The following is a 26,458-nucleotide window of genomic DNA, read 5'->3' as shown; positions in this document are numbered from 1 at the left end:
GAGAAAAACTAGATGACCTTGGCTATGGTGATGCTTTTTTTCTTTTTATAACACCACCAAATATACAATCTATGAAAGAAAGAACTGATAAACTGGACTATATTAAAACTAAAAATTTCTGTCCTGAGAAAGATAATGTCAAAAGAATTAGAAGACACATCACAGGGAGAAAATATTTGGGAAAACATATCCGATAAAGGATTATTATCTAAAATATTTAAATAGCTCAACAATAAAGAAAAAAAATCCAGTGTAAAAATTAGTCTAAGACCATAATACACACTTCACAGAGAAGATATATAGATTGCAAATAAACATATTAAAAGATGGTCCATATTATATATCATCAAAGTGAAAGTGAAGTCACTCAGTCATTCCAACTCTTTACAACTCTATCAACTGTAGCCTGCCAGGCTCCACTGTCCATGGCATTTTCCAGGCAAGAAGACTGGAGTGGGTTGTCATTATTTTCTCCAGGAGATCTTCCTGACCCAGGGATATATCATCAGGGAAATGCAAATTCAAACACAGTGAGATACCACTATAAACTTATTTGAATGATGAAAATCCCGAACACTGACTGTGTTGCTGGTAAGGATATGGAGCAACATGAACTCAGCCATTGCTGGTAGAATTAAAAACGGGACAGCTTCTTTCCATTGGGAGAAATATCAATAACCTCAGATATGCAGATGACAGCACCCTTATTGCAGAAAGTGAAAAGTAACTAAACAGCCTTCTGATGAAGGTGAAAGAGGAGAGGGAAAAAGCTAGTTTAAAACTCAACATTCAGAAAACTTAAGATCATGACATCCAGCCCCATCATTTCATGGCAAATAGATCGGATAACAATGGAAACAGTGACAAATTTTATTTTCTTGGGCTCCAAAGTCTCTGTGGATGGTGACCGCAGCCATGCAATTAAAAGACACTTGCTCCTTGGAAGAAAAGCTATGACAAACCTAGACAGTGTATTAAAAAGCAGAGACATTACTTTGCCAATAAAAGTCTGTCTAGTCAAAGCTATGATTTTTCCAGTAGTCATGTACAGATGTGAGAGTTGGACCATAAAGAGGGCCTGAGCACTGAAGAATTGATGCTTTTGAACTATGGTGTTGGAGAAGACTCTTGGACTGCAAGGAGGTCAAACTAGTCAATCCTTGAGGAAATCAACCCTGAATATTCATTGGAAGGACTGATGCTAAAGCTGAAGCTCCAATACTTTGGCCACCTGATGCAAAGAGTCTACTCATTGGAAAAGACCCTGATACTGGGAAAGATTGAAGGCAGGAGTAGAAGGGGATGACAGAGGACAAGATGGTTGGATGTCATCACTGACTCAATGGACCTGAGTTTGAGCTAATCTGGGAGATGGTGAAGGACAGGAAGTCTGCAGTGCTGCAGTCCATGTGGCTGCAAAAAGTCTGACATGACTGAGTAACTAAGCAACAATAACAGCCTCTTTGGAAGACAGTTCGGTTCTTACACAACTATACAAATTCTTATGACACAATCTTTTCAGCAATCAGTATTTACCCAAAGGAGTTGAAAATATATATCTGTGCAAAAATTTACACATGGAAGCAAGTGAGATATCCTTCAGTAGGTGAATAAATAAACAAACTGGTACATTCAGACCATGGAACATTATTAAAGAAATGTTATTGAATCATGACAAGACAGAGGAATCTTAGATACATGCTACTAAGTGAAACAAGTCAATCTGAAAGGTCTACACTTTATATGATTTCAATTATACAACATTCTGCAAAAGACAGTATTATGGAGACAATAAAATTTGGTTGCTGGAGGTTGAGAGATGAATAGATGAAACACAAAGGATTTTCAGGGCAGTGGATATATTCTATACAATACTATAATGATGGATACACATCATTATATATTTGCCCAAATCCATACCCAACTTGGTGATTATGACATGTCAATGGGTTCATCCTTGGTCACTCATCATTCTAGTGAGTAATGTTGATAGTGTAGAAGGCTACGCATGTGTAAAGGTACAGGTATTATGGGAAGTCTCTGTAAAGCTAAAACTACCCTAAAAAATAAAACCTTTTTTTAAGTGAATAGTGTAGACAAATTAGCAAATCAAATGGAAATACTCCACTAAGAATTTGATTTTTTAAAAGATTCATGTCAATGTACGACAAAACCCACTGCAAGGTTGCGAAGTAATTAGCCTCCAACTAATAAAAATAATTGGGAAAAAAAAAAGATAATCAAACTTCTGTAAATCCTACCATCCTCAGATTATCAATGTAAATCCTAGCTTTTATCCCCTCAAATTAAATATGGTTTTAAAAAATAGATTTTTCCCAACCTATCTTTCATGAGTCAAATGAAAATCCATCCTCATGCCATATCTTTTCTGAAAGTATTTGCAATCCTTCAATAGGATGCCATCGTTGCTTCTTTTAGAACCCCAGTAAAGCTTGGTTTTTCCATCTCTTACTCTGCGGTCATTTGTGTTCATACTTTCTCTAATATCATCCTGTCTAGACTGTTAAGCCTAATTTTGAAGGCAGAAACAATGCCTTAGTTATTTTTTCATTTTAAAAATATTTTTCTATTTTATTTTTTACTATCAAGACCCCTGTTTTCTTGTTTAGACTATTATTTTTATTGAAGCATAATTGCTTTACAATGTTGTATTAGTTTCTGATATACAACAAGGTGAATCAGCTATATGTGTACACATGTCCCCTTCTTCTTGAATCTCCCTCCGGCCCACATCACCCCTCTAGGTCTTCACAGGACAACGAGCTGGGCTCTCTATGCTACACAGCAGCTTCCCAGTCAGTCCAGTTTAGTTCAGTTTAGTCGCTCAGTCGTGTCCGACTCTTCATGACCCCATGGACTGCAGCACACTAGGCCTCCCTGTTCACATTAACTCCTGGAGTCTATTCAAACTCATGTCCATTGAGTCGGTGAGGCCATCCAGCCATCTCATCCTCAATCATCCCCTCCTCCTCCTGCCCTCAATCTTTCCCAGCATCAGGGTCTTTTCAAATGAGTCAGCTCTTCGAATCAGGTGGCCAAAGTCTTAAGAGTTTCAGCTTCAACATCAGTCTTTCCAATGAATATTCAGGACTGAATTCCTTTCAGATGGACTGGTTGGATCTTCTTGCAGTCCAAAGGACTCTCAAGAGTCTTCTCCAACAGCACAGTTCAAAAGCATCAATTCTTCGGTGCTTAGCTTTCTTTATAGTCCACTCTCACATCCACACATGACTACTGGAAAAACCATAGCCTTGATTAGATGGACCTTTGTTGGCAAAGTAATGTCTCTGCTTTTTAATATGCTGTCTAGGTTGGTCATAACTTTCCTTCCAAGGACTAAGTGTCTTTTAATCTCATGGCTGCAGTCACAATCTGCAGTAATTTTGAAGCCCCCCCAAAAAAAATCTGCCACTGTTTCTACTGTTTCCCAACCTATTTGCCAAGAAGTGATGGAACTGAATGCCTTGATCTTAGTTTTCTGAATGTTGAGTTTTAAGCCAACTTTTCACTTTCCTCTTTCACTTTCATCAAGAGGCTCTTTAGTTCTTCTTCACTTTCTGCCATAAGGGTGGTGTCATCTGCATATCTGAGGTTATTGATATTTCTCCCAGCAATCTTGATTCCAGCTTGTGCTTCATCCAGCCCAGCATTTCTCATGATGTATTCTGCATATAAGTTAAATAAGCAGAATGACAATATACAGCTTTGACATGCTCCTTTTCCCATTTGGAACCAGTCTGTTGTTCCATGTCCTGTTGTAACTGTTGCTTCCTAACCTGCATGCAGATTTCTCAAGAGGCAGGTCAGGTGGTCTGATATTCTCATCTCATGAAGAATTTTCCACAGTTTGTGGTGATCCACACAATCAAAGGCTTTGGCATAGTCAATAAAACAGAAATAGATGTTTTTCTGGAACTCTCTTGCTTTTTCCACGATTCAGCGAGTGTTGGCAATTTGGACTCTGGTTCTTCTGCCTTTTCTAAAACCAGCTTGATGATCCGGAAGATAACGGTTCACACATTGCTGAAGCCCGGCTTGGAGAATTTTGAGCATTACTTTAGTAGCATGTGAGATGAGTGCAACTGTGTGGTAGTTTGAGCATTCTTTGGCATTGCCTTTCTTTGGGACTGGAATGAAAACTGACCTTTTCTAGTCCTGTGGCCATTGCTGAGTTTTCCAGATTTGCTGGCATACTGAATGCAGCACTTTCACAGCATCATCTTTTAGGATTTGAAATAGCTCAACTGGAATTTCATCACCTCCACTAGTTTTGTTCTTAGTGATATTTCCTAAATTCCACTTGACTTCACATTCCAGGATGTCTGGCTCTAGGTAAGTGATCACACCATAGTGATTATCTGGGCCATTAAGATCTTTTTTGCATAATTCTTCTGTGTATTCTTGCTACCTCTTCTTAATATCTTCTACTTCTGTTAGGTCCATACCATTTCCATCCTTTATTGAGCTCATCTTTGCATGAAATATTCCCTTGGTATCTCTAATTTTCTTGAAGAGATCTCTAGTCTTTCCCATTCTACTGTTTTCCTCTGTTTGTTTGCACTGATCACTGAGGAAGGCTTTCTTATCTCTCCTTGTTATTCTTTGGAACTCTGCATTCAAATGGGTATATCTTTCCTTTTCACTTCTCTTCTTTTCACAGCTGTTTGTAAGACCTCCTCAGACAGCCATTTTGCTTTTTTGCATTTCTTTTTCTTGGGGATGGTCTTGCTCCCTGTCTCCTGTACAATGTCACAAACCTTTGTCCATAGTTCATCAGGCACTCTGTCTATCAGATCTAGTCCCTTAAATCTATTTCTCACTTCCACTGTATAATTTCAAGGGATTTGATTTAGATCACATCTGAATGGCTTAGTGATTTCCCCCACTTTCTTCAATTTAAGTCTGAATTTGATATCTTTCTTTTTCTTCTTTGCTTTTCACTGCTCTTCTTTTCACAGCTATTTGTAAGGCCTCGTCAGATAGCCATTTTACATTTTTGCATTTCTTTTCTTGGGGATGGTCTTGATCCCTGTCTCCTGTAGCTCCACCCATCAACAGAAAATTGGATTAAAGATTTACTGAGCATGGCCCCGCCCGTCAGAACAAGACCCAGCTTCCCCCTCAGCAGTTTCCCACTAGCTATCTATTTTATGCATGGCACTATATATATGTCCATGCCAATCTCCCAAATTGCCCCACCACCCTTCAAACCCTCTCTGTGTTCACATGTCTGTTCTCTATATCTGTGTCTCTATTCCTGCCCTGCAAATAAGTTCATTTGTACCATTTTTCTAGATTAGTTATATTTTAAGTCCAATAGGGCCTAGCACCTTGCTAACATAGTAGACATGTAGAGAAATATGATTGAGTCAAATTGCATTATAAATGCTTATAGGAAGAGCTAGGTCAATATAGACAATGTCCGAATTACCTTTACAAATCATAGTCATTGTTACATGGCTGTAAAACATTCAGTCAGTACAGTTGAAGCCTACATAATTTCAAAACAAGAACATATTCAGGTGACCAGGTGACTTTCATGAACAATGAAAGAGAAATACTTCCAATATTAAGTAGACAAAACTGACCACTTACTTCAGGATTCCAGCACTGACTCTTGTACATGTCTAATCAGTTCAGGTAATGCTACCACCATTCTTCAACTGAATTATGGCATTAATATCCTTATGTTCGACTGTTTCCCACCCACCCCTCCCATACTACTGTTGAAATGATTTCTTTTAAAGCAAATCTACTTGGGTCACTCTTCTATTCAAAATTCTTTGATGTCTTCACCTTGCTTTTATGACTAAGAACATAAACACTGAAATAGTTAAGATACCTATACATTCTACCTCCTACCTACTTCTATACATTTAGCTTGTCTTACTCTTCTTTCTCTTTTGTGGAACACTGCCTTTTCACAGCAAAGGGACTTTCTTAACTCTATGAAGCTATGAGCAATGCCATGCAAGGCCATCCAAGGCAGACAGGTCAAGTGGAGAGTTCTGACAAAATGTGGTTCACTGGAGGAGGAAATGGCAAGCCACTCCAGTATTCCTGCCACCAGAAACCCATGAATGGTACAAAAAATCAAAAAGATACAGCAGATACAAAGATATAAAAGACACAAAAAGATACAAAAAGACATCTACAGATGAGCCTCCAGGTTTGAACGTGTCCAATACTCTACTGGGGAAGAGCAGATGCAATTACTAATAGCCCCAGAAAGAATGAAGTGGTGGACCAAAGTGGAAATGATGCTCAGTTGTCAATGTGTCTGGTAGTGAAAGTAAAATCTGATGCTGTAAAGAACAATACTGCATAGGAACCTGGAATGTTAGGTCCATGAATGTGATCAAGCAGGAAATGGCAAGAGGGAACATCAGCATCCTAGGAATCAGTGACTAAAATGGATGGGAAGGGGCAAATTTAATTCAGACAACCATTATATATCTACTACTATGGGCAAGAATCCCTTAGAAGAAATGGAGGAGCCCTCACAGACAACAGAAGAGTCTGAATCCAGTACTTTGCTGCAGTCTTAAAAACGACAGAATGATCTCGGTTCATTTCCAAGGGAAATCATTCAACATCACAGTAATCCAGTCTATGCAGCAACCAGTGATGCTGAAGAAGCTAAATTTAACCTGTTCTATGAGACCTACAAGACCTTCTAGTGGTGGTGGTGGTTTAGTCACCAAGTTGTGCCTGACTCTCGTGACTCTATGGACTATAGCCCACCAGGCTCTTCGGTCCATTGGGTTTTCCAGGCTGGAGTGGGTTATCATTTTCTTCTTTTCTTCTCCAGGGGATCGTCCTGACCAAGGGAACCAAGCCAGGTCTCCTGCATTGCAGACAGATACTTTACCAACTGAGCCACTAAGACTTTCTAGAACACACACCAAAATAAATAAATAAATAAATAAAGTCCTTTTCATCATAGAGGATTGGAATGCAAAAGTAGGGGGCAAGTCTGGACTTGGAATACTAATGAAGCAGACAAAGGCTAATAGAATTTTGCCAAGAGAACATACTGGTCATAGCAAACACCCTCTTCCAACAACATAAGAGATGATTCTACACATGGACATCACCAGATGGTCACTAGCAAAATCAGACTGATTATATTCTTGCAGTTGAAGATACTTTTTACTGTCAGCAAAAACAAGACAGAGCTGACTGTGGCTCAGATCATCATCTCCTTTTGGCAAAATTCGGGCTTAAACTAAAGAAAGTGGGGAAAACCACTAGGCCATTCAGGTATGACCTAAATTAATTCCCTTATGATTATACAGTACAAGTGACAAATAGATTCAAGGGATTAGATCTTATAGACAGAGTGTCTGAAGAACAATGGACGGAGATTTGTAACATTGTACAGGAAATGGTGACCAAAACCATCCCCAAGAAAAAGAAATGCAACAAGGCAAAGGGTTGTCTGAGGAGATCTTACAAATAGCAGCAAGAAAAGAAGAGAAGTAAAAAGAGAAGAGAAGGAGAAAGGGAACAAATACCCATCTAAATGCAGAGTTCCAAACAATGGCAAGGAGAGGTAAGAAAACATTCTTAAGTGAACAATGCAAAGAAATAGAAGAAAACAATAGAATGGGAAAGACTAGAGATATCTTCAGAGAAGTAGAGACCAAGGGAACATTTCTTGAAAAGATGGGCTCAATAAAGGACAGAAACAGTATGGGCCTAACAGAAGCAGAAGAGATTAAAAAGAGGTGGCAAGAATACACAGAAGAACTATTCAAAATGGTCTTCATCACTCAGATAGCCACAATGGTGTGATCACTCACCTAGAGCCAGATATCCTGGAGTGTGAAATCAAGTGGGCCTTAGGAAACATTACCACCAATAAAGACAGTGGAAGTGATGGAATTCCAGATGAGCTATTTAAAATACTAAAAGATGATGGTGTCAAGGTGCTGCAATCAATATGTCCAAGCAAATCTGGAAAACCCAGCAGTGCCCACAGGACTGGAAAAGGTCATTTTTCATTCCAATTCCGAAGAAGAGCAATACCAAAGAATGTTCAAGCTACTGCACAGCTGCACTCATTTCAGATGCTAGCAAGGTCATGCTCAAAATCCTTCAAGGTGGGTATCAACAGAATGTGAATTGAACTTCCAGATGTACAAGCTGGATTTAGAAAAAGCAGAGGAACCAGAGCTCAAATTGCCAAGATCCACTGGATCATAGAAAAAGCAAGGGAATTTCAGAAAATCATCTCCTGTTTCACTGAGTAAATGAAAGCCTTTGACTGTGTGGATCAAAACAAACTGTGGAAAACTCTTAAAGTGATGGGAATACCAGACCACTTTATCTGCTTCCTGAGATCTGTATGCAGGTCAAGAAGCAACAGGTAGAATTGGACATGGAGCAACAGACTGGTTCCAAATTGGGAAAGGAGTACATCAAAGCTGTGTACTGTCACCCTGCTTATTTAACTTATATACAGAGAACATTATGTGAAATGCCAGGCTGGATGAAGCTCAAGCTGGAGTCAAGATTGCTTGAGGAAATATCAATAACCTCAGATATGCAGATGACATTATCCTAATGGAGAAAGTGAGGAGGAGCTAAAGAGCCTCTTGCTGAAGGTGAAAAAGGAGAGTGAAACAGCCGGCTTAAAACTCAACATTCAAAAAACTAAGATCATGGCATCCATTCCCATCACTTCATTGCAAACAGAAGGGGAGAAAGTGGAAGCAATGACAGATTTTATTTTCTTAGTCTCCAAAATCACTGTGGACAGTGACTTTAGCCATGAAAAGAAGCTTGCTCCTTGGAAAGAAAACTATGATAAACCTAGACAGCATATTAAAAATCAGATACATCACTTGTTGACAAAGGTCACAACTATGGTTTTTCTAGCAATCATGTACAAATGTGAGAGTTGGGCCATAGAGAAGGTTGAACACCAACGAATAGATGCTTTCAAACTGTGGTGCTGGAGAAGACTCTGGAGAGTCCCTTGGAAAGCTAGGATTTCAAGCCAATCCTAACCTTGACTATTCATTATAAGGACTGATACTGAAGCCGAAGCTCCAATATTTTGTCCACCTGATGTGAAGCATTGACTCCTTGGGAAAGACCCTGATGCTGGAAAAGACTGAAGGCAAAAGGAGAAGGCTGCAGCAAAGGATGAGATATTTAGATAGCATGATCAACTCAGTGGACATGAATCTGAGCAAAATTCCAGGACAGAAGAGCCTGGTGTGCTGCAGTCTTTGGGGTCACAAAGATTCACACAGAATTCATTGACTGAACAACAACAAGATGTAATAGTCCATCTAAAATTATCACAAGATTGTTTTATCATTCACTTACTGTCTAGCAAAAAATGTGACATAAATGGTATTTCTAAAGTCACTATACAACTACATAGCCCATTGGCTGGATAAGGGAAGCAATACTGAGTGACATATGCACTACTTTGATGGTGAAATGAAGCTTGTCCATGAATGGTGGGTGACCAGGAACACTGTTTAGCAACAAAAGAATGCAGAATGGAATGCCCTTCTCCAAGCAATATTTATCTCTGGGATAATGTGGTTTAAAGATCAGTCCTGGACAATGACATCTGTAACCCAGGTTTTGGGCTTACTCTTCCGCACAAGAGGAAGAGACCCCTTGGCTATGAGTTTAAGGGTTTTGGGGTTTTCTGAATAATAATCTAAAAGAGACTTCAGCTTCATATCAACAGAAGCATTGCCATCAAACAACAGAGTCAGCATATCCTTTGCTGCTTTCTGGACTGGCATTAACTTTTCCTCCATGCTGGTGTAACTTTGTCTGGCATTTTCTTCCAGTACAATCTTGTCTTATCCACATTAAAAACCTGCTTGGGTAAATACACTCCTTAATCAATAATTTCTCAAAGCATTTCAGGAATTCCTGAGCAGTCACCGTATCTGCACTTTCTTCTTTGCTACTCACTTTTAATTTGTGAAGTTTGGTTCAAGCCTTAAACCAATAAAGCCAGTCATGGCTGGCATTAAAAAATGTTCCCTCTGATTCTTTGCCATGTTTATTCTTCAAGTCTTCATAAAGACTATTAGCTTTCTCTTGAATCAGCATTAAGCTGAGTGGGACTCATTGCCGATGCTTATTCTGCATCTGAGAATTTTCTCTGCACTGAGAATTTTCTCCATCTGCTCCATCATTTTCAACATCACTGGCACAGCAGACTTCACATGTTCCATGATCTTGTTCTTTAGTATCATGCCAATGGTTCAACAATTCATGTTATAAGAATGAGTGATGTCTACCATCTTTTTGCCTCACTTCACTCAATTATTTCACTGGTTTCCATTGCTATTGCTTGGTTCTTCTTAGCAGTACCAGCTATATCACCACTGCTATTACATTTGCTTTTACACTTCCAGATACCTTGGGCTTGAAGTAAAGATACTATCCTACTGTACTCTATATACTACTGTCCAATACAGTACACAAAAACACAACCACTTGTAGAGGCAAATGCTGGTACAATGTATGCCAGGCACATGGACTAACTTACATGACTGGACATGTGAATGCAAATTCCCATCTTTGAAAGTTCACAATTTGAAGATTCATATGTAGGTGATGTACAGTACCAGTGGACAGCTCCTAGGGAGGAATATACAGTGGGATATGCAAGGAAACTAAACAAAATATCAGTGGGCTGACAATGAGGTCAAAGAGGAGATCAGAAAATACTTCAAGACAAACGACAATGAAAACACAACTGTACAAAATCTATGGACTTCAGCAAAAGCAGTCCTAAGAGGCAAATTCATAGCAATACAGGACTTCCTCAAAAAACAACCTAACCTACAATCCAAAGGATTAGGAAAATAACAAACAATATTAATTCAGCAGAAATAATAAAGTTCAGTGAGGAAACAAATAAAATGGGGGAAAAAAGCACAAAAAATCAATTAAAAAGTATATAGAATAACAGAAATCACCCAATAACAAAACAGAGAGAAAGTTTAAAAAATGAAAGCAGCACATGAGACCTATGGGATAATATAAAGCATGGAATCTACACCTAATAGGAATCCCAGAAAAAAGAAAAAAAAAATGGAATAAAAAATGACCCCTCTTTCCTCCACTGCCACTAAGGTGCTCGGTTCTTCCGAGGAAGCTAAGGCCGTTTTGGGGTGAGGCCCTCACTTCATCCGGCGACTAGCACCACACCCGGCAGCCCCGACCTAGCACTCGCCCGGATCATGGCCTCCGTCTCGGAGCTCGCTTGCATCTACTCTGCCTTCATTCTGCACGACAATGAGGTGATGGTCTCGGAGGATAAGATCAATGCCCTCATTAAAGCAGCCAGTGTAAATGTTGAGCCTTTCTGGCCAGGTTTGTTTGCAAAGGCTTTGGCCAATGTCAACATCGGGAGCCTCATCTGCAATGTGGGGGCTGGTGGACCTGCCCCAGCAGCTGGTGCTGCACCAGCAGGAGGTCCTGCCCCAGCCACCACTGCTGCCCAGCTGAGGAGAAGAAAGTAGAAGCAAAGAAAGAAGAATCTGAAGAGTCTGATGATGACATGGGCTTTGGTCTTTTTGACTAAACCTCTTTAGTAACACATTCAATAAAAAGCTGAGCTGTTAAAAAAAAAAAATGACCCTAAGTTGGCCATCACCTATATACCAAAACCAGACAAAGATACTACTAAAAAATAAAATATAGCTCAACATTTGAATATAGATGAAAAAAATCCTCAACACAACATTAGCAAACCAAATACAATAACACACAAAAAAGATTATACACCATGATCAAACTCAATTCACTTCAGATCACAAGGATGGCTAAACATAGGCAAATCAATAAATGCAGTATACTGCATTAAGAAAAGACAAAAACCACAAGATCATCTCAATAGATACAGAAAAAACATTTGATAAAATTCAGTATCCATTCATGATAAAAATTGTCACCAAAGTGGGTAATGAAGGAATATATCTCAGCATAATAAAAGTCATTTATGACAAACCCACAACCAAAATAATACTCAACATTGAAAAACTAGAAGACTTCCTGCTATATTCTGGAACAAAACGAGGATGCCATTCCCACCACTTCTATTCAATGTAGTGGTGGATGTCAGCCAGAGCAATCAGACAGGGAAAAGAAATAAAAGATAAACAAATGTGAAGGGAAGAGGTAAAATTGTCATTATATGTAGATGACATGATACTCTATATAGAAAACCTGAAAGACTCCACACAGAATTTATTAGAACTGATAAGTAATCAATGTAGCATTATAAAAAGTTAATATACAGAAATATTTTGCATTTCTTTGCACTACAATGAAATATTGGGCTTCTCTGATAGCTCGGTTGGTAAAGAATCCACCTGAAATGTAGAAGATCCCATTTGGATTCCTGCCTTGGGAAGATATGCTGGAGAAGGGATAGGCTAGCCACTCCGGTATTCTTGGGCTTCCCTGTTGGCTCAGCTGGTAAAGACTCTGCCTGCAATGTGAGAGACACGGGTTTGATCCCTGGGTTGGGAAGATCCCCTGGAGAAGGGAACAGCTACCCACTCCAGCATTCTGGCGTGGAGAATTCCATGGACTATAGTCCATGGGGTCGCAAAGATTCAGACATGACTGAGCGGCTTTCACTTTCACAAGAACATCAGAAAGAGAAAATTTTTAAAAATTCTTAAAATAAGATAAAAAATAAAATAGAATATCTGGGAGTAAACCTGGCCAAGGAGGTGGGAAACTGATATGCTGAGAACTATAAAACATATATAAAGGGAACTGAAGGTGACTCAAAGAAATGGAGAGATATCCAATACTCTTGGATTGGAAGGTTTAAGATTATTAAAATGGCCATACTACCCAAAGAAATCTATAGATTTAAAGTGAACCTTATCAAATTACCCATGAAACTTTCACAAAACTAGATCAAATAATCCTAAAATGTATATGCAACCATAAAAGAACCAAGATTGCCAAAACAATACTGAGGAAAAAGAACAAACCTGGATGAAAATCCTTCCAGACTCCAGACAATACTACAAAGTCACAGTAATCAAAACAATGTAATATAGGTACAAAAACAGATGGATCAATGGAACAGACTAGAGAACCTAGAAATAAACCCACTCAATTAGTCATCAACAGAGGTTAGAAAATACAATGGAGAAAAGACAGTCTCTTCAACATGTGGTGTTGAGAAAACTGGGCAGCTACATGTAAATCAGTGAGGTTAGAACATTCTCTCATACTGTATAAAAAATAAATTCAAAACAGTTTAAAATTGTATATATAAGACATGATACCATAAAACTCCTAGAAATGAACATAGGAAAAATGCTCTTTGAGATAAATCATAGCAATATTTTCTTAGATCATTTTTCCAAGACAAAATAAATAGAAACAAAATAAACAAATGAGGCCTAATCAAACTTAAAAGGTTTTTTATAATAGAGGAAACCATAAACAAAACAAAAAGAGAGTCTACAGATTGGGAGAAAATATTTGCAAACAATGTGATTGACAAGGTCTTTATTTCCAAATAGATATATAGCTCATAGAACTAAATACATATATATTGTATATATATAATATACATACAGTATATCTATATATACACATATAAACAAACCAGTCAACAAATGCATGGAAGACCTAAATTGATTTCTCCAAAGACATACAGATAACCTCAACATTGCTACTTCTTAGAGAAATGCAAACACTTATTAGAGAAATGAAATCAAAACTAAAATGAGGTTTTATCACCTTTTACCTGTAAAAATGGACATCATCATACAAATAGTAACAGCTGGAGAGAGAGCAGAAAAAAGAAAACCCTGCTACACTGCTGATGGGAATGTAAATTAGTGCAGCCACTATGGAAAACATTCTGGAGGTTCCTTCAAAAACTAAAAATAGAGTTACCATATGATTCAGCAATCTCACTCCTGGACATATATCTGGAAGAGATAAGAACTCTAATTCAAAAAGCAATGGACTTCAATACTCAAGAAATGAAAGCTACCCAACTGTCCACCAACAGAGGAGTGGATAAAGAAAATTTGGTTTATATACACAATGGAATATTATCAGCCATCAAAAGAATGAAGTATTAATACTACCATTTGCAGCAACATGGATGGAACTACAGATTGTCTTACTGAGTGAGGTGAGTCAAAGACAAATAATATATGATATCACTTATATGTGGAATCTAAAATAATAATAGAAATGAACTTATTTACAAAACATAAATTGACTCACATACATATACATACTGCTGCTGCTGCTAAGTTGCTTCAGTAGTGTCTGACTCTGTGTGACCCCATAGATGCAGCCCACCAGGCTCCCCCGTCCCTGGGATTCTCAAGGCAAGAACATTGGAGTGGGTTGCCATTTCCTTCTCCAATGCATGAAAGTGAAAAGTGAAAGGGAAGTCGCTCAGTTGTGTCCAACTCTTCGCGACCACATGGCCTGCAGCCCATCAGGCTCCTCCGTCCATGGGATTTTCTAGGCAAGAGTACTGGAGTGGGTTGCCATTGCCTTCTCCGATACATGCTAGTATCAGAGATAAACTAAAAACACCTGGCTTGGTTGATACATTCCTTTGCTGTGCAAACTATTTTAAGTTTAATCATTTGCTTATTTTTTGCTGTTGTTTCCATTACTCTAGTTGCTGGATCTCAAAAAAACATATTGCTGAAATTTATGTCAAACAGTGTTCGATGCTTTTCTGTAGGAGGTTTATAGTATCCTGCCTTACATTTAAGAACTTAATCCATTTTGAGTTAACTTTTGCGTATGGTGTTAGAGAATGTTCTAATTTTATTCTCTTACTAGTAGCCGTCCAGCTTTCCCAGCACCACTTATTAAAGAGACTGCATTTTCTCTGTCATATATCCTTGCCTCCCTTGTCATAGATTCATTGACCAAAACTGTTGGAAAATGGGCTCTCTATTCTGTCCCACTGAGCAACTGTCTGTTTCTGTGCCAGTTATCACACTCTTTTGATGACTGTAGCTTTGGAGTATAGTCTGACGTTAGGGAGCTCAATTCCCGGAGCTCTGTTTTTCTTTCTCAAGATTATTTTGGCACACTGAAGTCTTTTGTATCTCTTGACATGGATTTTAAAATCATTTGCTCCAGTTTTGTAAAAAATGTCATTGGCATTTCGACAGGGATAGCTTTACATCTGTAGATTGCCTGGCATAGTACAGCCATTTTGACAATATTGATTCTCCCAACTCAAGAACATGATATATTTTTCTATTTCAGTTTCTTTCATCAGTGTTTTTCATCAGTTTTCTGAGTGTGGGCTTTTTACCTCCTCAGGAAGATTTATTCCTAGGTATTTTATTCTTTTTGATGCAATCATAAATAGGATTACTTCTTTAATTTCTCTTTCTGATATTTAACTGTTAGTGTAGAGAAATGTAGCAGATTTATGTATATTAACTTTGTATAACTTTATAAAATTCATTGATGAACTCTAGTAGTTTTCTAGTGGCCTCTTTAGAATTTTCTATGTATAATATCATATCATCTGCAGACAGTGAAAATTTTACTTCTTTTTCAATTTGGATTCCTTTTATTTCTTTTTCTTATATGACTGTTGTGGCCAGAACTTCCAAAAATGTAAAAGTGGTGAGAGTGGACATCTTTGTCTATCTTGACCTTAAAGGAAATACTTCCATATTTTCACCATTGAGGATGATGTATGATGTTAGATCTCGGGTTTTCGTATGTGGCGTTTATCATATTGAGGCATGTCCCCTCCTTGCTAATATACTGAACAGGGAGAGATATTTTCAGGTGATATGACCAACAAGGGGTTAATATCCAACATATATAAACATCTCATAAAGCTCAACAATAAAAAATATTAGCAACTTGATAAAAATGGATGATCAACAAGCACATGAAAAGATGCTCAGTATTGCTAATCAATAGGGAAATGCAAGTCAAAACCACAAGGAGATATCACCTCACAGAGGTCAGAATAGCTATCATTAAAAAGAAAACAAAATATAAAAGTTGGTCAGGATGCAGGGGAAAAGGGATCCCTCCTACACTGTTAGTGGGAAAATATTGATAAATTGGTGCAGCCACTCTGCAGGTAAATTGGTACAGCAGTAGCCAATTTTGAGGTTTTTCAAAAGACTAAATATAGAATTACCATATGACCTAGGAATTTCACTCCTGGGTATATATCAGAAAGAAACAAAAAGACTAATACAGAAAGATTCATTAAACCCCAAGTTCCTAGGAGCATTATTTATTATTTATAATTGCCAAGGAATGGAAGCAACCTAAGTGTCCAACAACAGATGAATGGATAAAGAAGATGTGTTTTATGTAGATGATAGAAGACTACTCAGTCATAAAACAATCAAAATTTCCCATTTGCAATAACATGAATGGAGTTAGCAGGCATTATTCCTAGTGAAATAAGTCAAGCAGAATAGAAAAATACTGTATGATATCACATATTGAATCTTAAAAATACAACAAATGTGTGAATAAAACAGAAAAAAAGGAGACTTTTCATAGATATAAAGAATAAACTAGTGAACTAGTGGTTTATCAATAGGAAGAGTGAAGGGGAGGGGGCAAAATAGGGTTGAGGGTAAAAAAGGGTTTCCTGTGGTATTATATAAAAGCATGTATATTATATAAAATCATGTGTATGAAAATTTTGAAAAATTGTAAAGCACTATAGAATTTAAAGAATCATACATCCAATTTTTTTAAAAATTTAAAAAACTGGCTCTGATATCATTTTACCTTAAAATTTATCACTAAAATTTCATAAGAAAGTTCAGTTTAAGATAATTTGTGAACCAAAATTGTTTGTCTTTTTTTTTTTTTTACTTTTATATTTATTCATTTATTTTGGTACCCTCAGCAGTTATCACATTTCTTATCTCAAAACCAAACTTATATGTATATTTAAATCAGAGATTTCTATTTTTTACCATAAGACAATATATCTATATTTTTCACACTCATTTAGTTTTACAGACTTAGGGCCACAAAAACGATAACTACTTTAGCTGAAGGAAAAATGAAAGTGAGTGAAAGTTGCTCCGTCACATCCGACTCTCTTGTGACCCCATGGGCTATACAGTCCATGGAATTCTCCAGCTGAAGGAAACTAGCATGGCAAGTCAATGATTTAGAACGGAGAGATTGTGGTTGCAGTGCTTGGTGTAGTAATGCACAATTCTGGGAATTCGCTGGCTACCCAGTGATTAATACTGTGTGCTACTACGGCTTCAGAAGTTCAATCCCTGGTTGGGGAATAGTGCTGGAAATTCAGGACAACCTGCTTTCTTTTCTGGCATTGACAGTGATAGATTCATTATGTCTCTATTTAGCATCAGACATTTGGCTACCTCTACCATAAAGTACATAAAAATAAAATATAAGAAAATTAAAGATAATTTATAAAAACTCTTATTTTATATAACAAAGCAAATCCCTCATACATACATTACACTGAATGTTTACTACTCAGAAGAGGCTTTCTAAAATATTTAACATTGGCTATGTATCATGCACAAGTCACCTCTAGTGGCTCAAGTGGTAAAGAACCTGCCTGCAATGCAGGAGATCAGGGTTCAATCCATGGGTTGGGAAGACCTCTTGAAGAAAGGTTTAATGAAACTAGTGAATATCTTTCCCTGAAGGAGATATACCTTAATGAAAACACCCTCTGGACCATAATATGAAACTAAAATGTAAAACAAGTTCTTTTTGAATCTGCTTATGTGAAGATCATACTATGAAGAGAAGTTCAGCTGATATAAAAAAGAAAATAAAATCACTAGTTCAACTAGTTTGTTTTTACTAAAAGTAATGACTGTCCTCCATATTAAAAAAACAATCATACATTATGCAATCCATGCACAATGTAAAGTCACAGTTATACATTAGATGGATGGAAAGCTGAATCACTCAAAATACTGCTATAATTTTAATAAGAAATTAAAACCATAATTGCTTTAAATTATGACACATGACCCAATGTTCATTACAGCACTATTTACAATAGCCAGAACATGGGAGCAACCTAGATGTCCATCCACAGATGAATGGAAAAGGAGCTGTGGTATGTACACACACAATGGAATATTAGTCATAAAAAGAAACAAATTTGAGTCAATTCTAGTGAGGTGGATGAAACCAGAGCCTATTATACAGAGTGAAGTAAGTCAGAAAAATAAAAACAAATATCATATATTAACACATATATATGGAATCTAGAAAAATGGTACTGATGAACCTGTTTGCAGGGCAGAAATAGAGACTCTATAAACATAGAGAACAAACACCTGGACACTGAGCGGGAAGGCAAGGGTGCGGCAAACTGAGAGAGCAGCACTGAAGTACATGCATTATATAAAAAACAGATAGCTAATGAGAAGTTGCTGTTAACACAGGGAGCTGAAGCTAGTGCTCTGGGACAACCTAGAGGGGTGGGATGGAATGGGAAGTGGCAGGGAGATTCAAAGAGGGAGGGAACACATGCATACTATGGCTGATTCATGCTGATATATGGCAGAAACCAACATAACATTGTAGAGCAATTATCTGCCATTTAAAAATAAAGAAAAAGAAATTAATGAATAGTTCACCAAATCAGGCTAACAGACGGTGACCTGTACACATTTTCAAAACTCTTCCATCAAGTAACTTGGAAAATTAAGGTGCTTCTACTAAAAATCATTGGTTATCTGGACAATAACTAGAACATTTACATGCATTTTTTTCAGAATGAAAAGGATCTCAATTAATCCTCAATGAAGTAGAAAATACTGATTAACTGTGATTTAGTTAATAATAACGATAATGCAATGATAATGCACTGATAATGATAATGCAATGCATGTTTTAACATAAATTGCTGTTTCGTTTTAACTACCAATATAAAATTTTTAGTTTATATTGTAATCCTACTCTTTAAGGAAAACTAATTGTGGTTAAAAGTTGCCTATATTTCGGCAAGCTTATTTTATCTTTTTTATAATAATGAATTTAGAAGATTAGTTCCATAGAATTTTTCCTTTCTGACAAATATATAAATCAACTCATAGCGAAAATTCACTCAAAGATCAGAAATACTTGTATTCTGAATATTTCTAAATGAAAATTATCCATCACTTATTCTTGTTTAAATAGAAAAAAATATTGTATGCTTGTAATTTAATTAAGATCATAATTTACCACTATAAATTCTTTTATATAAATAACCAAACCCCATTACCTTATAAATATCCAAAAATCCACACTGGTGGTCGAATCTTGTGTACAGTTCATTCAGCATGCTGATGACCTGCATGGGGGTACACTGGGCACATATGGCCGTGAAGCCAACAATGTCTGAAAACAGCATGGTGACATCATCAAACTTCCTGGCCTGCACTTGCTGCCCTTGCCACAACTGCTGGGCTACATCACCAGGGAAAATGGAATACAGAAGATCCACTGTTTTCTTTTTCTCTTCTTCCAGGGCCTGGTGAGTTCTTTCCAAAGTTGCTTTTAGTTTATCCATCCTCTTCTTCAGCCCATCCTGGGCCTTTGCCTGCTCGCCAACCAAGATGACATCTCGAGTAGCATCATGGATGGGGATGTCCGAGAGATGTAGCCCTCGTCCCATGAGTTCATCCAACTTGTCCACACATGGAGAACCCAAGAACAAAATGGAATTTGATTCCGAGACATGGATCATTTGTCCTTTAACTTCCATCACCTGCAAAATTAACATGGAATTTTAGTCAGCACTCTTCACATAGTAGGTTCACAAAAATTAATCTATTATCAGATGGAGAAGAAGAATAGGAAATTAGCCTTACAGACTTTCTCCATGAAGGCAAATCTAAATGTGATTTGGGGCCAATGTAAGTTATAATTCTAAATAGAAATATTTGTTATTGTTTCCCACTTGGCCACTTTCTTAAGACAATGATCAAATGGAAACAGAGATCAATGAGAATTGAAACAGAAGACAGTTTTCATTTAAAATGAAACTGTACCCAGGTGCATCACAAAACTGGTTCACCAACCAGTTCAAAAACTTTCAACCTGCTTAGTAATATTAGAAAATGGATAATTCCACCTGTCAAAATACTAGATTTAATTGTCATTAAAATAAAACTCAAAATAAGTCCAAGAGACTAGATGAATCCAAATAATTGTTTAGTCTTATATAAGTCATTTTTTTTCATCTGTTGTAGTCCTATTAAAGCATATTGGTTCTTGCACTGACTAGATTAGTTGACAATTCATTTGGTCTTAAAAATAAAAATTTAAGCTAGATTTCATTAATAAGTATTAGCAGAAAATGACTCCCAATTAACTAGCATATTCAATATAAGCTAAAAGTAGCCCCCTCCCCCAAGTCAGGATAGTATTAAAGAAACCCAGTTAGTAAGATAAAAATTTTGAATATATAGTAATTTAAACCTATCCCTCCCTTCTGTGCTTTTTGGAGAATTTGGAGAATTGATGTTTAATGAAAAACTTCATGAACACTGGCTCATGCTATCTTAGCTTAACGCCCTAAGGAACACTCAGAGCAGATGAATACCAGCAGGAAAGGAAGGTGGCCTTAGGCTATATTTGTCCAAATATACTTACTTGGGTTAAGATAGGATATTTCAGCACATCTCAAGAGGAAGCTAGTTGTAATTACCTGAAGAGAGTGCTAAGTGCTAAATTGCTTCAGTCCTTGTCTGACTCTTTGCGACCCCATGGACTGTAGCCTGCCAGGCTCCTCTGTCCTCTGTCCTGGAGTGGGTTGCCACTTCCTCCTCCAGGGGATCTTCCAGACCCAGTGATCAAACTGATGTCTCATGTCTCCTGCACTGGCAGGTAGGTTCTTTACCACAAGTGCCACCTGGGAAGCCCTGAAGAAGACTGCCTGCAAATTGACCAACTGAGATTGTGTATCAGTTTTATTTATGTCACTTTCTACAACTACATGGAATGTGCTCAATAAATTTATTTATTTTTTTATCTTCATAGCATGAAGTAGTTAGGTTAGTTGATGAAATTGGAGGCATAGAACAAACATGGGGTAAAACTACAGAGATTTTGACTACTAAGCCTGAAAATATTTTACTTTTTTCCCCCTGCACCATTTACCAAGATCTAGTCTATCTAAGGAAAAAATGAATCCTTGCTTCATATCATAAATTTTATGAAACAAAATGTTCATTTTATATACAAAGTCTGCTAATGTTTAGTATTTCATCATTTTATACATAATTTATTCATTGAAGTGTTTATTGAGTGTTTTCTATTTATCAGCACTGCCCTGGCTGATAACCATAAAAAGATAATACAAGGTTCCCCTTTTAAAAGATATCACACTATGGAAATGAGACACAACAATATAGCCCATAGAATAAAACGAAGAAACACTTCAATTTCCTATTTAAGATGGGCTATCAAAAGACTGCAGGCTATTGTTTGAATACAAAGTAAGCAATTGTCCTAAAAAGTATTTCCAGATTATTTCATATATGCTGGGTATGCTTTTTGGGGGGGTTGTTAATGATACATATTTGTTATACTAATAGAAGTCCAATAAAGAAGATAAATGAAATGTACAACCTCATAGCTTGAAAATTAGTACAATCATTTTTTTTTTCCTTAAGATTTAAGGTAAAAGCAAACCTCTGATGCTCATATAGTTAGACCTCCATCTGGTCTCTTTCTCCTCACATTTCTTTCTAAATCTTTTTCTTCTACATCTTGCTTTTTTCTCCCTCTTCCCTTTGTTCTTTGGACTTACTCTTTTGTTTTCTTTTTCAACATCCTATCTTCATTTACTCTTTATCTCTCCTGCTTGCCTGGCTTTCCTTGTCATCACTGGTCACTTCATTTCCTTGTTGGTTCTTCATTTTTGTTTCTTTTTTTCCCTATGTATTAACCTTCACATTTCCTATTATAAATTGACCTTTTTCTTTTCTGCTTTTGCTTCCACCTCTTTTTGTTTAAAATATAAATCAGTATATGTATATAGGCATAAATAACATTATATATTATTTGCCATATGTAAAAAATATTTTTTTCTTTAACTTACAAAGAAGCTAAATGGGATATGTTATATTCCATCTCAAAAAACCCATAAATATATTCCTGATATTTATATGGCATAATTCATTTTTTGGAAATTTCTGACAGAATAAAATAATTTCTTTTTAAAACTAATTAATTTATTTTAATTGAAGTATAATTACTTTATAGTATTATGATGGTTTTAAAAATATATTAGGACTTCACTGGTGGCTTGGATGGTAAAGCTGGTAAAACCCTATTCAATGCTGTGAATCCTGGCAGTTGAATAAGCAGAATTAAGGAGATTAGAGTAGAGAAGGAACTTTCTATGAAGAGCTGCAGAATCTAGTTTTTATATAGAGGATTGAAATTTTTACACAGAGGATTGTTCCCAATAGATATATCTGTAACAATGGAAAATATGGTTAGTAGGACTAAAGAATGACATTTTAAATTGTGTTTGATTTGCATTAATTTAAATTAAAATACCTATAGCCACACCTGGCTAATGGACTAAACAGCATAGCTCTGAAGGAAAATTTGTGACTCCAATATTCGATTCATCATTTGGTAAAAGTATTATCTCTCATTTGTTGTGGGCAAGAAACTATTTAATACTTGGATCATATGTTTTTTTCTTTTAACAATGCCATAGAAAGTTTAAGAAAATATTAAGTATAAGAACTTTACTCAGTTCTAAAGATGGAGTTGAGGTTAAGACAGTTATGGTCTCTGCCCTCGTGGAGCATATATTCTAACAAAGGGGACGAGATATTTATATATTATGTTATATATATATATATATAAAAGAGGAAGAGATATATAAATATTATAACAAAGGGGAAGACATATATATATAATATATATAAAAGACATATTATGTATATATTAAAAAGGGGAAGATATATATATATATTATATATATATTTAAAAAAAAGAAATAACAGGTTATGGAGGGCTGTGGGACCCTCTTGCTGTAAAACAGTTAGATACTTATTTTAAAAAATACTTATGAGTCATCTCTTAAGAGGCAGAGGTTTCCAAGTACCTCCCATATACATGCACTAGCAAAAGGAACAAACAAATTAAAACAAGGCAAACAAACAAAAAGTGAAACCTTGATCTGAACCCCCAACAGGAGCAGAGAGAAACCAGGAGTCATGTGGAAAGGACACTTTTATTGGAATTCTGAGACTTGGAACATTTGTAAGATTAGAGAGCCTAGTCAGAGATTCTTGACTTGAAGATCCATCCTCAGAGAGAATTAGAGAGGTCTTCAGTCAACTGGCACCTAAAATTTCCCCATCTTAGGCTCTCAAGACTCTCGATATGATTAAGCTCAAGTGATGAACAAAAGCAAATAATGAACACAAGATTTAGATGACAAAAAACTGAGTGACGGGAATGTCAGCTTCAGAATATACAGCAGCTATTTATTTACAAATAAGGACACAATTACAGAGAAAGACAAAGGACGGAAATGGCATGGACCTAACAGAAGCAGAAGATATTAAGAAGAGGTGGCAAGAATACACAGAACTGTCCAAAAAAATCTTAATGACCCAGATAACAACAATGGTGTGATCACTCACCTAGAGGCAGACATCCTGGAATGCAAAGTCAAGTGGGCCTGCGGAAGCATCACTACAAACAAAGGTGCAGTGGAGGTGACGGAGGTGATGGAATTCCAGGTGAGCTATTTCAAATCATAAAAGATGATGCTGTGAAAGTGCTGCGCTAAATATACCAGCAAATTTGGAAAACTCAGCAGTGGCCACAGGACTGGAAAAGGTCAGTTTTCATTCCAGTCTCAAAGAATGCTCAAACTACTGCACAATTGCACTCATCTCACATGCTAGCAAAGTAATGCTCAAAATTCTCCAAGCCAGGCTTCAATAGTAGATGAACCGTGAACTTCCAGATGTTCAAGCTGGATTTAGAAGAGGCAGCGGAACCAGAGATCCAATTGCCAACATCCACTGGATCATTGAAAAAGCAAGAGAGTTCCAGAAAAACATCTATTTCTGCTTTATTGACTATGCTAAAGCCTTTGACTATGTGAATCACAACAAATTGTGGAAAATTCTTCAAGAGATAGTACTACCAGACCACCTTACCTGCCTCCTGAGAAATCTGTATGCAGGGCAGGAGACAACAGTTAGAACTGGTCATGGAACAATGGACTGATTCCAAATTGGGAAAGGAGTACATCAAGGCTGTATATTGTCACCCTGCTTATTTAACTTATGCGGAGTACATCATGCAAAATGCTGGGCTGGTGAAGCACAAGCTGAAATCAAGATTGCTGGGAGAAATATCAATAACTTCAGATATGCAGATGACACCACCGTTATGGCAGAAAGAGAAGAGGAACTAAAAAGCCTCTTGATGAAAGTGAAAGAGGAGAGTGAAAAAGTTGGCTTAAAGCTCAACATTCAAAAAATGAAGATCATGGCATCTGGTCCCATCACTTCATGGCAAATAGATGGGGAAACCATGGAAATAGTGACAGACTTTATTTTCCTGGACTCCAAAATCACTGCAGATTGTGACTGCAGCCATGAAATTAAAAGACACTTGCTCCTTTTAAATTAAAAGCAAAGCTATGACAAACCTAAACAACATATTAAAAAGCAGAGACATTACTTTGTTGAGAAAGGTCCATATAGTCAAAGCTATGGTTTTTCCAGTAGTCATGTATGGATGTGAGAGTTGGACCATAAAGAAGGCTAAGTGCCAAAGAATTGATGCTTTCAAATCTGTGGTGCTGAGAAGATTCCTGAGAGTCCCTTGGACAAGAAAGAGATCAAACCACTCAATCCTAAAGGAAATCAGCCCTGAATATTCATTGGAAGGACTGATGCTGAAGCTGATGCTCCAATACTTAGGCCAGCTGATGTAAAGAGCTGACTCATTAGAAAAGACTCTGATGCTGAGAAAGATTGAAGGCAGGAGGAGAAGGGGGCAACAGAGGATGAGCTGGTTGAATGGCATCACTGACTGGATACACATGAGTTTGAGCAAGCTCTGGGAGTTGGCGATGGATTGGGAAGCCTGGCAAGCTGTAGTCCATGGGGTTGCAGAGTTGGACACGACTGAATGACTGAACTGAACATAGAAAGATTAGCACCAAGAGACTGTAAGCAAGGAGTAGGCAGTTAAAAACTTAGAACAGGTCATAATGTAAATGATAGTAGTATTTACCTCAAATAATTGTAATGAAATAATTACATACAGGCCTGTTCACCATGTTGAGTATGATATCTGGCACAAATGAGCCTTTGACAAGTATTAGGTGACCTTACTGTGGGTTTTGAAACTACCTCAAGCCTCCTAAACCAGAACCCCTTGTTGTTGAACTCAGAAACTGATTTTTTTTTGAAAATAAGGAGTACATATGATCCTGAAATTTCACTAGACAGGAATTATTGTCTCAAATGTCATCTTACACAATCTAATTGTAAATGAAGTATAAATAAAGAAAATAAGGGATGGAAATGAGAGACAGATTGCATGGAATAACAAGCCAAGTTGGTAAAGGGTAAGGACTTGAACCAGACCTCTTGATATACACAGCCACAGTGTAGACTGTCAGAAAGAATGTTTTGGATAAAACAAAGAGTGAAATACGAAGTTCAGAGATGACTTAAAGCTTGGACAGGAACAAGACCACCAAATTCCCTATGAATATATTAATCAAAGGTAAATCACAAAACTGTTTCAACAAATGTTATAGACAGTTTTGTTTTAACAAATTTATAAATCACTTTCCTTCATATCTGTGGACACATTCAAGATGTAAAAGGATCAATTACATTTTTTCATTGGCATGGTACTACATTTTATGAGAGGAATGATGTAATTTTGTTGTACAATTTGTGTATTTGAGTCTCCCGTAAATGTTTGCCAAAGGTCTGCTTGACAAATCCTATTTGGAACCCAATAATAGCTCTTAATTGCCCCTTAGTTTTATAACACATAGCATTTTCAAAATGCTTTCACAGACATTGCTGCATTTTGTCTTCTTGACAGTGTAAGCTGCACACAAAGTTGCTATAATTGAAGTAGCTAAGACCAGGGAAGGTTGAGTGAGTGGCCAGAGATCACACAGTTAAGTTAGAGAGCCTTGAACTGCCTGACCCAGTGTTCTTTTCATACACAGTGTAAAGAGCTGAAAGCAGTGAGAGCTTTTGAAACTAAAAATGTTCAGAGTTTAAAGCCTAGTTTCACCACTAGCTGGCTGAGTCACCATAGGTGGATCACATGGCTTCTCAGAGATCTAGTAACATCATCTGCAATCATGGAATGTAATGATGGAATAAAGGCAATTTTATAGAACAGCATTAGGATAAAGTTTAAATGAAATAATATATATAAAATT

General features: G+C 36.9%; 1 protein-coding gene and 1 pseudogene across 1 annotated transcript in view; one reads left to right on the top strand and one right to left on the bottom strand.

Moving 5' to 3' along the window:
• The window catches only part of GUCY1A2 (guanylate cyclase 1 soluble subunit alpha 2), a 437,093-nt gene that overhangs the window by 132,068 nt on the left and 278,567 nt on the right, over window positions 1–26,458 (bottom strand). The window contains exon 5 of the mRNA XM_043481195.1: window positions 19,280–19,765. Coding sequence (XP_043337130.1) covers window positions 19,280–19,765 — 486 coding nt within the window. The remainder of the gene's footprint in view (window positions 1–19,279; window positions 19,766–26,458) is intronic.
• Window positions 11,235–11,644, top strand: LOC122449539 (annotated as a pseudogene).

The sequence above is a fragment of the Cervus canadensis genome, chromosome 11 (genome assembly GCF_019320065.1).
Source record: "Cervus canadensis isolate Bull #8, Minnesota chromosome 11, ASM1932006v1, whole genome shotgun sequence".
Taxonomy (NCBI): domain Eukaryota; kingdom Metazoa; phylum Chordata; class Mammalia; order Artiodactyla; family Cervidae; genus Cervus; species Cervus canadensis.
The sequence above is the reverse complement of the archived record's forward strand: the minus strand, read 5'-3'. Positions and strand labels throughout refer to the sequence as shown.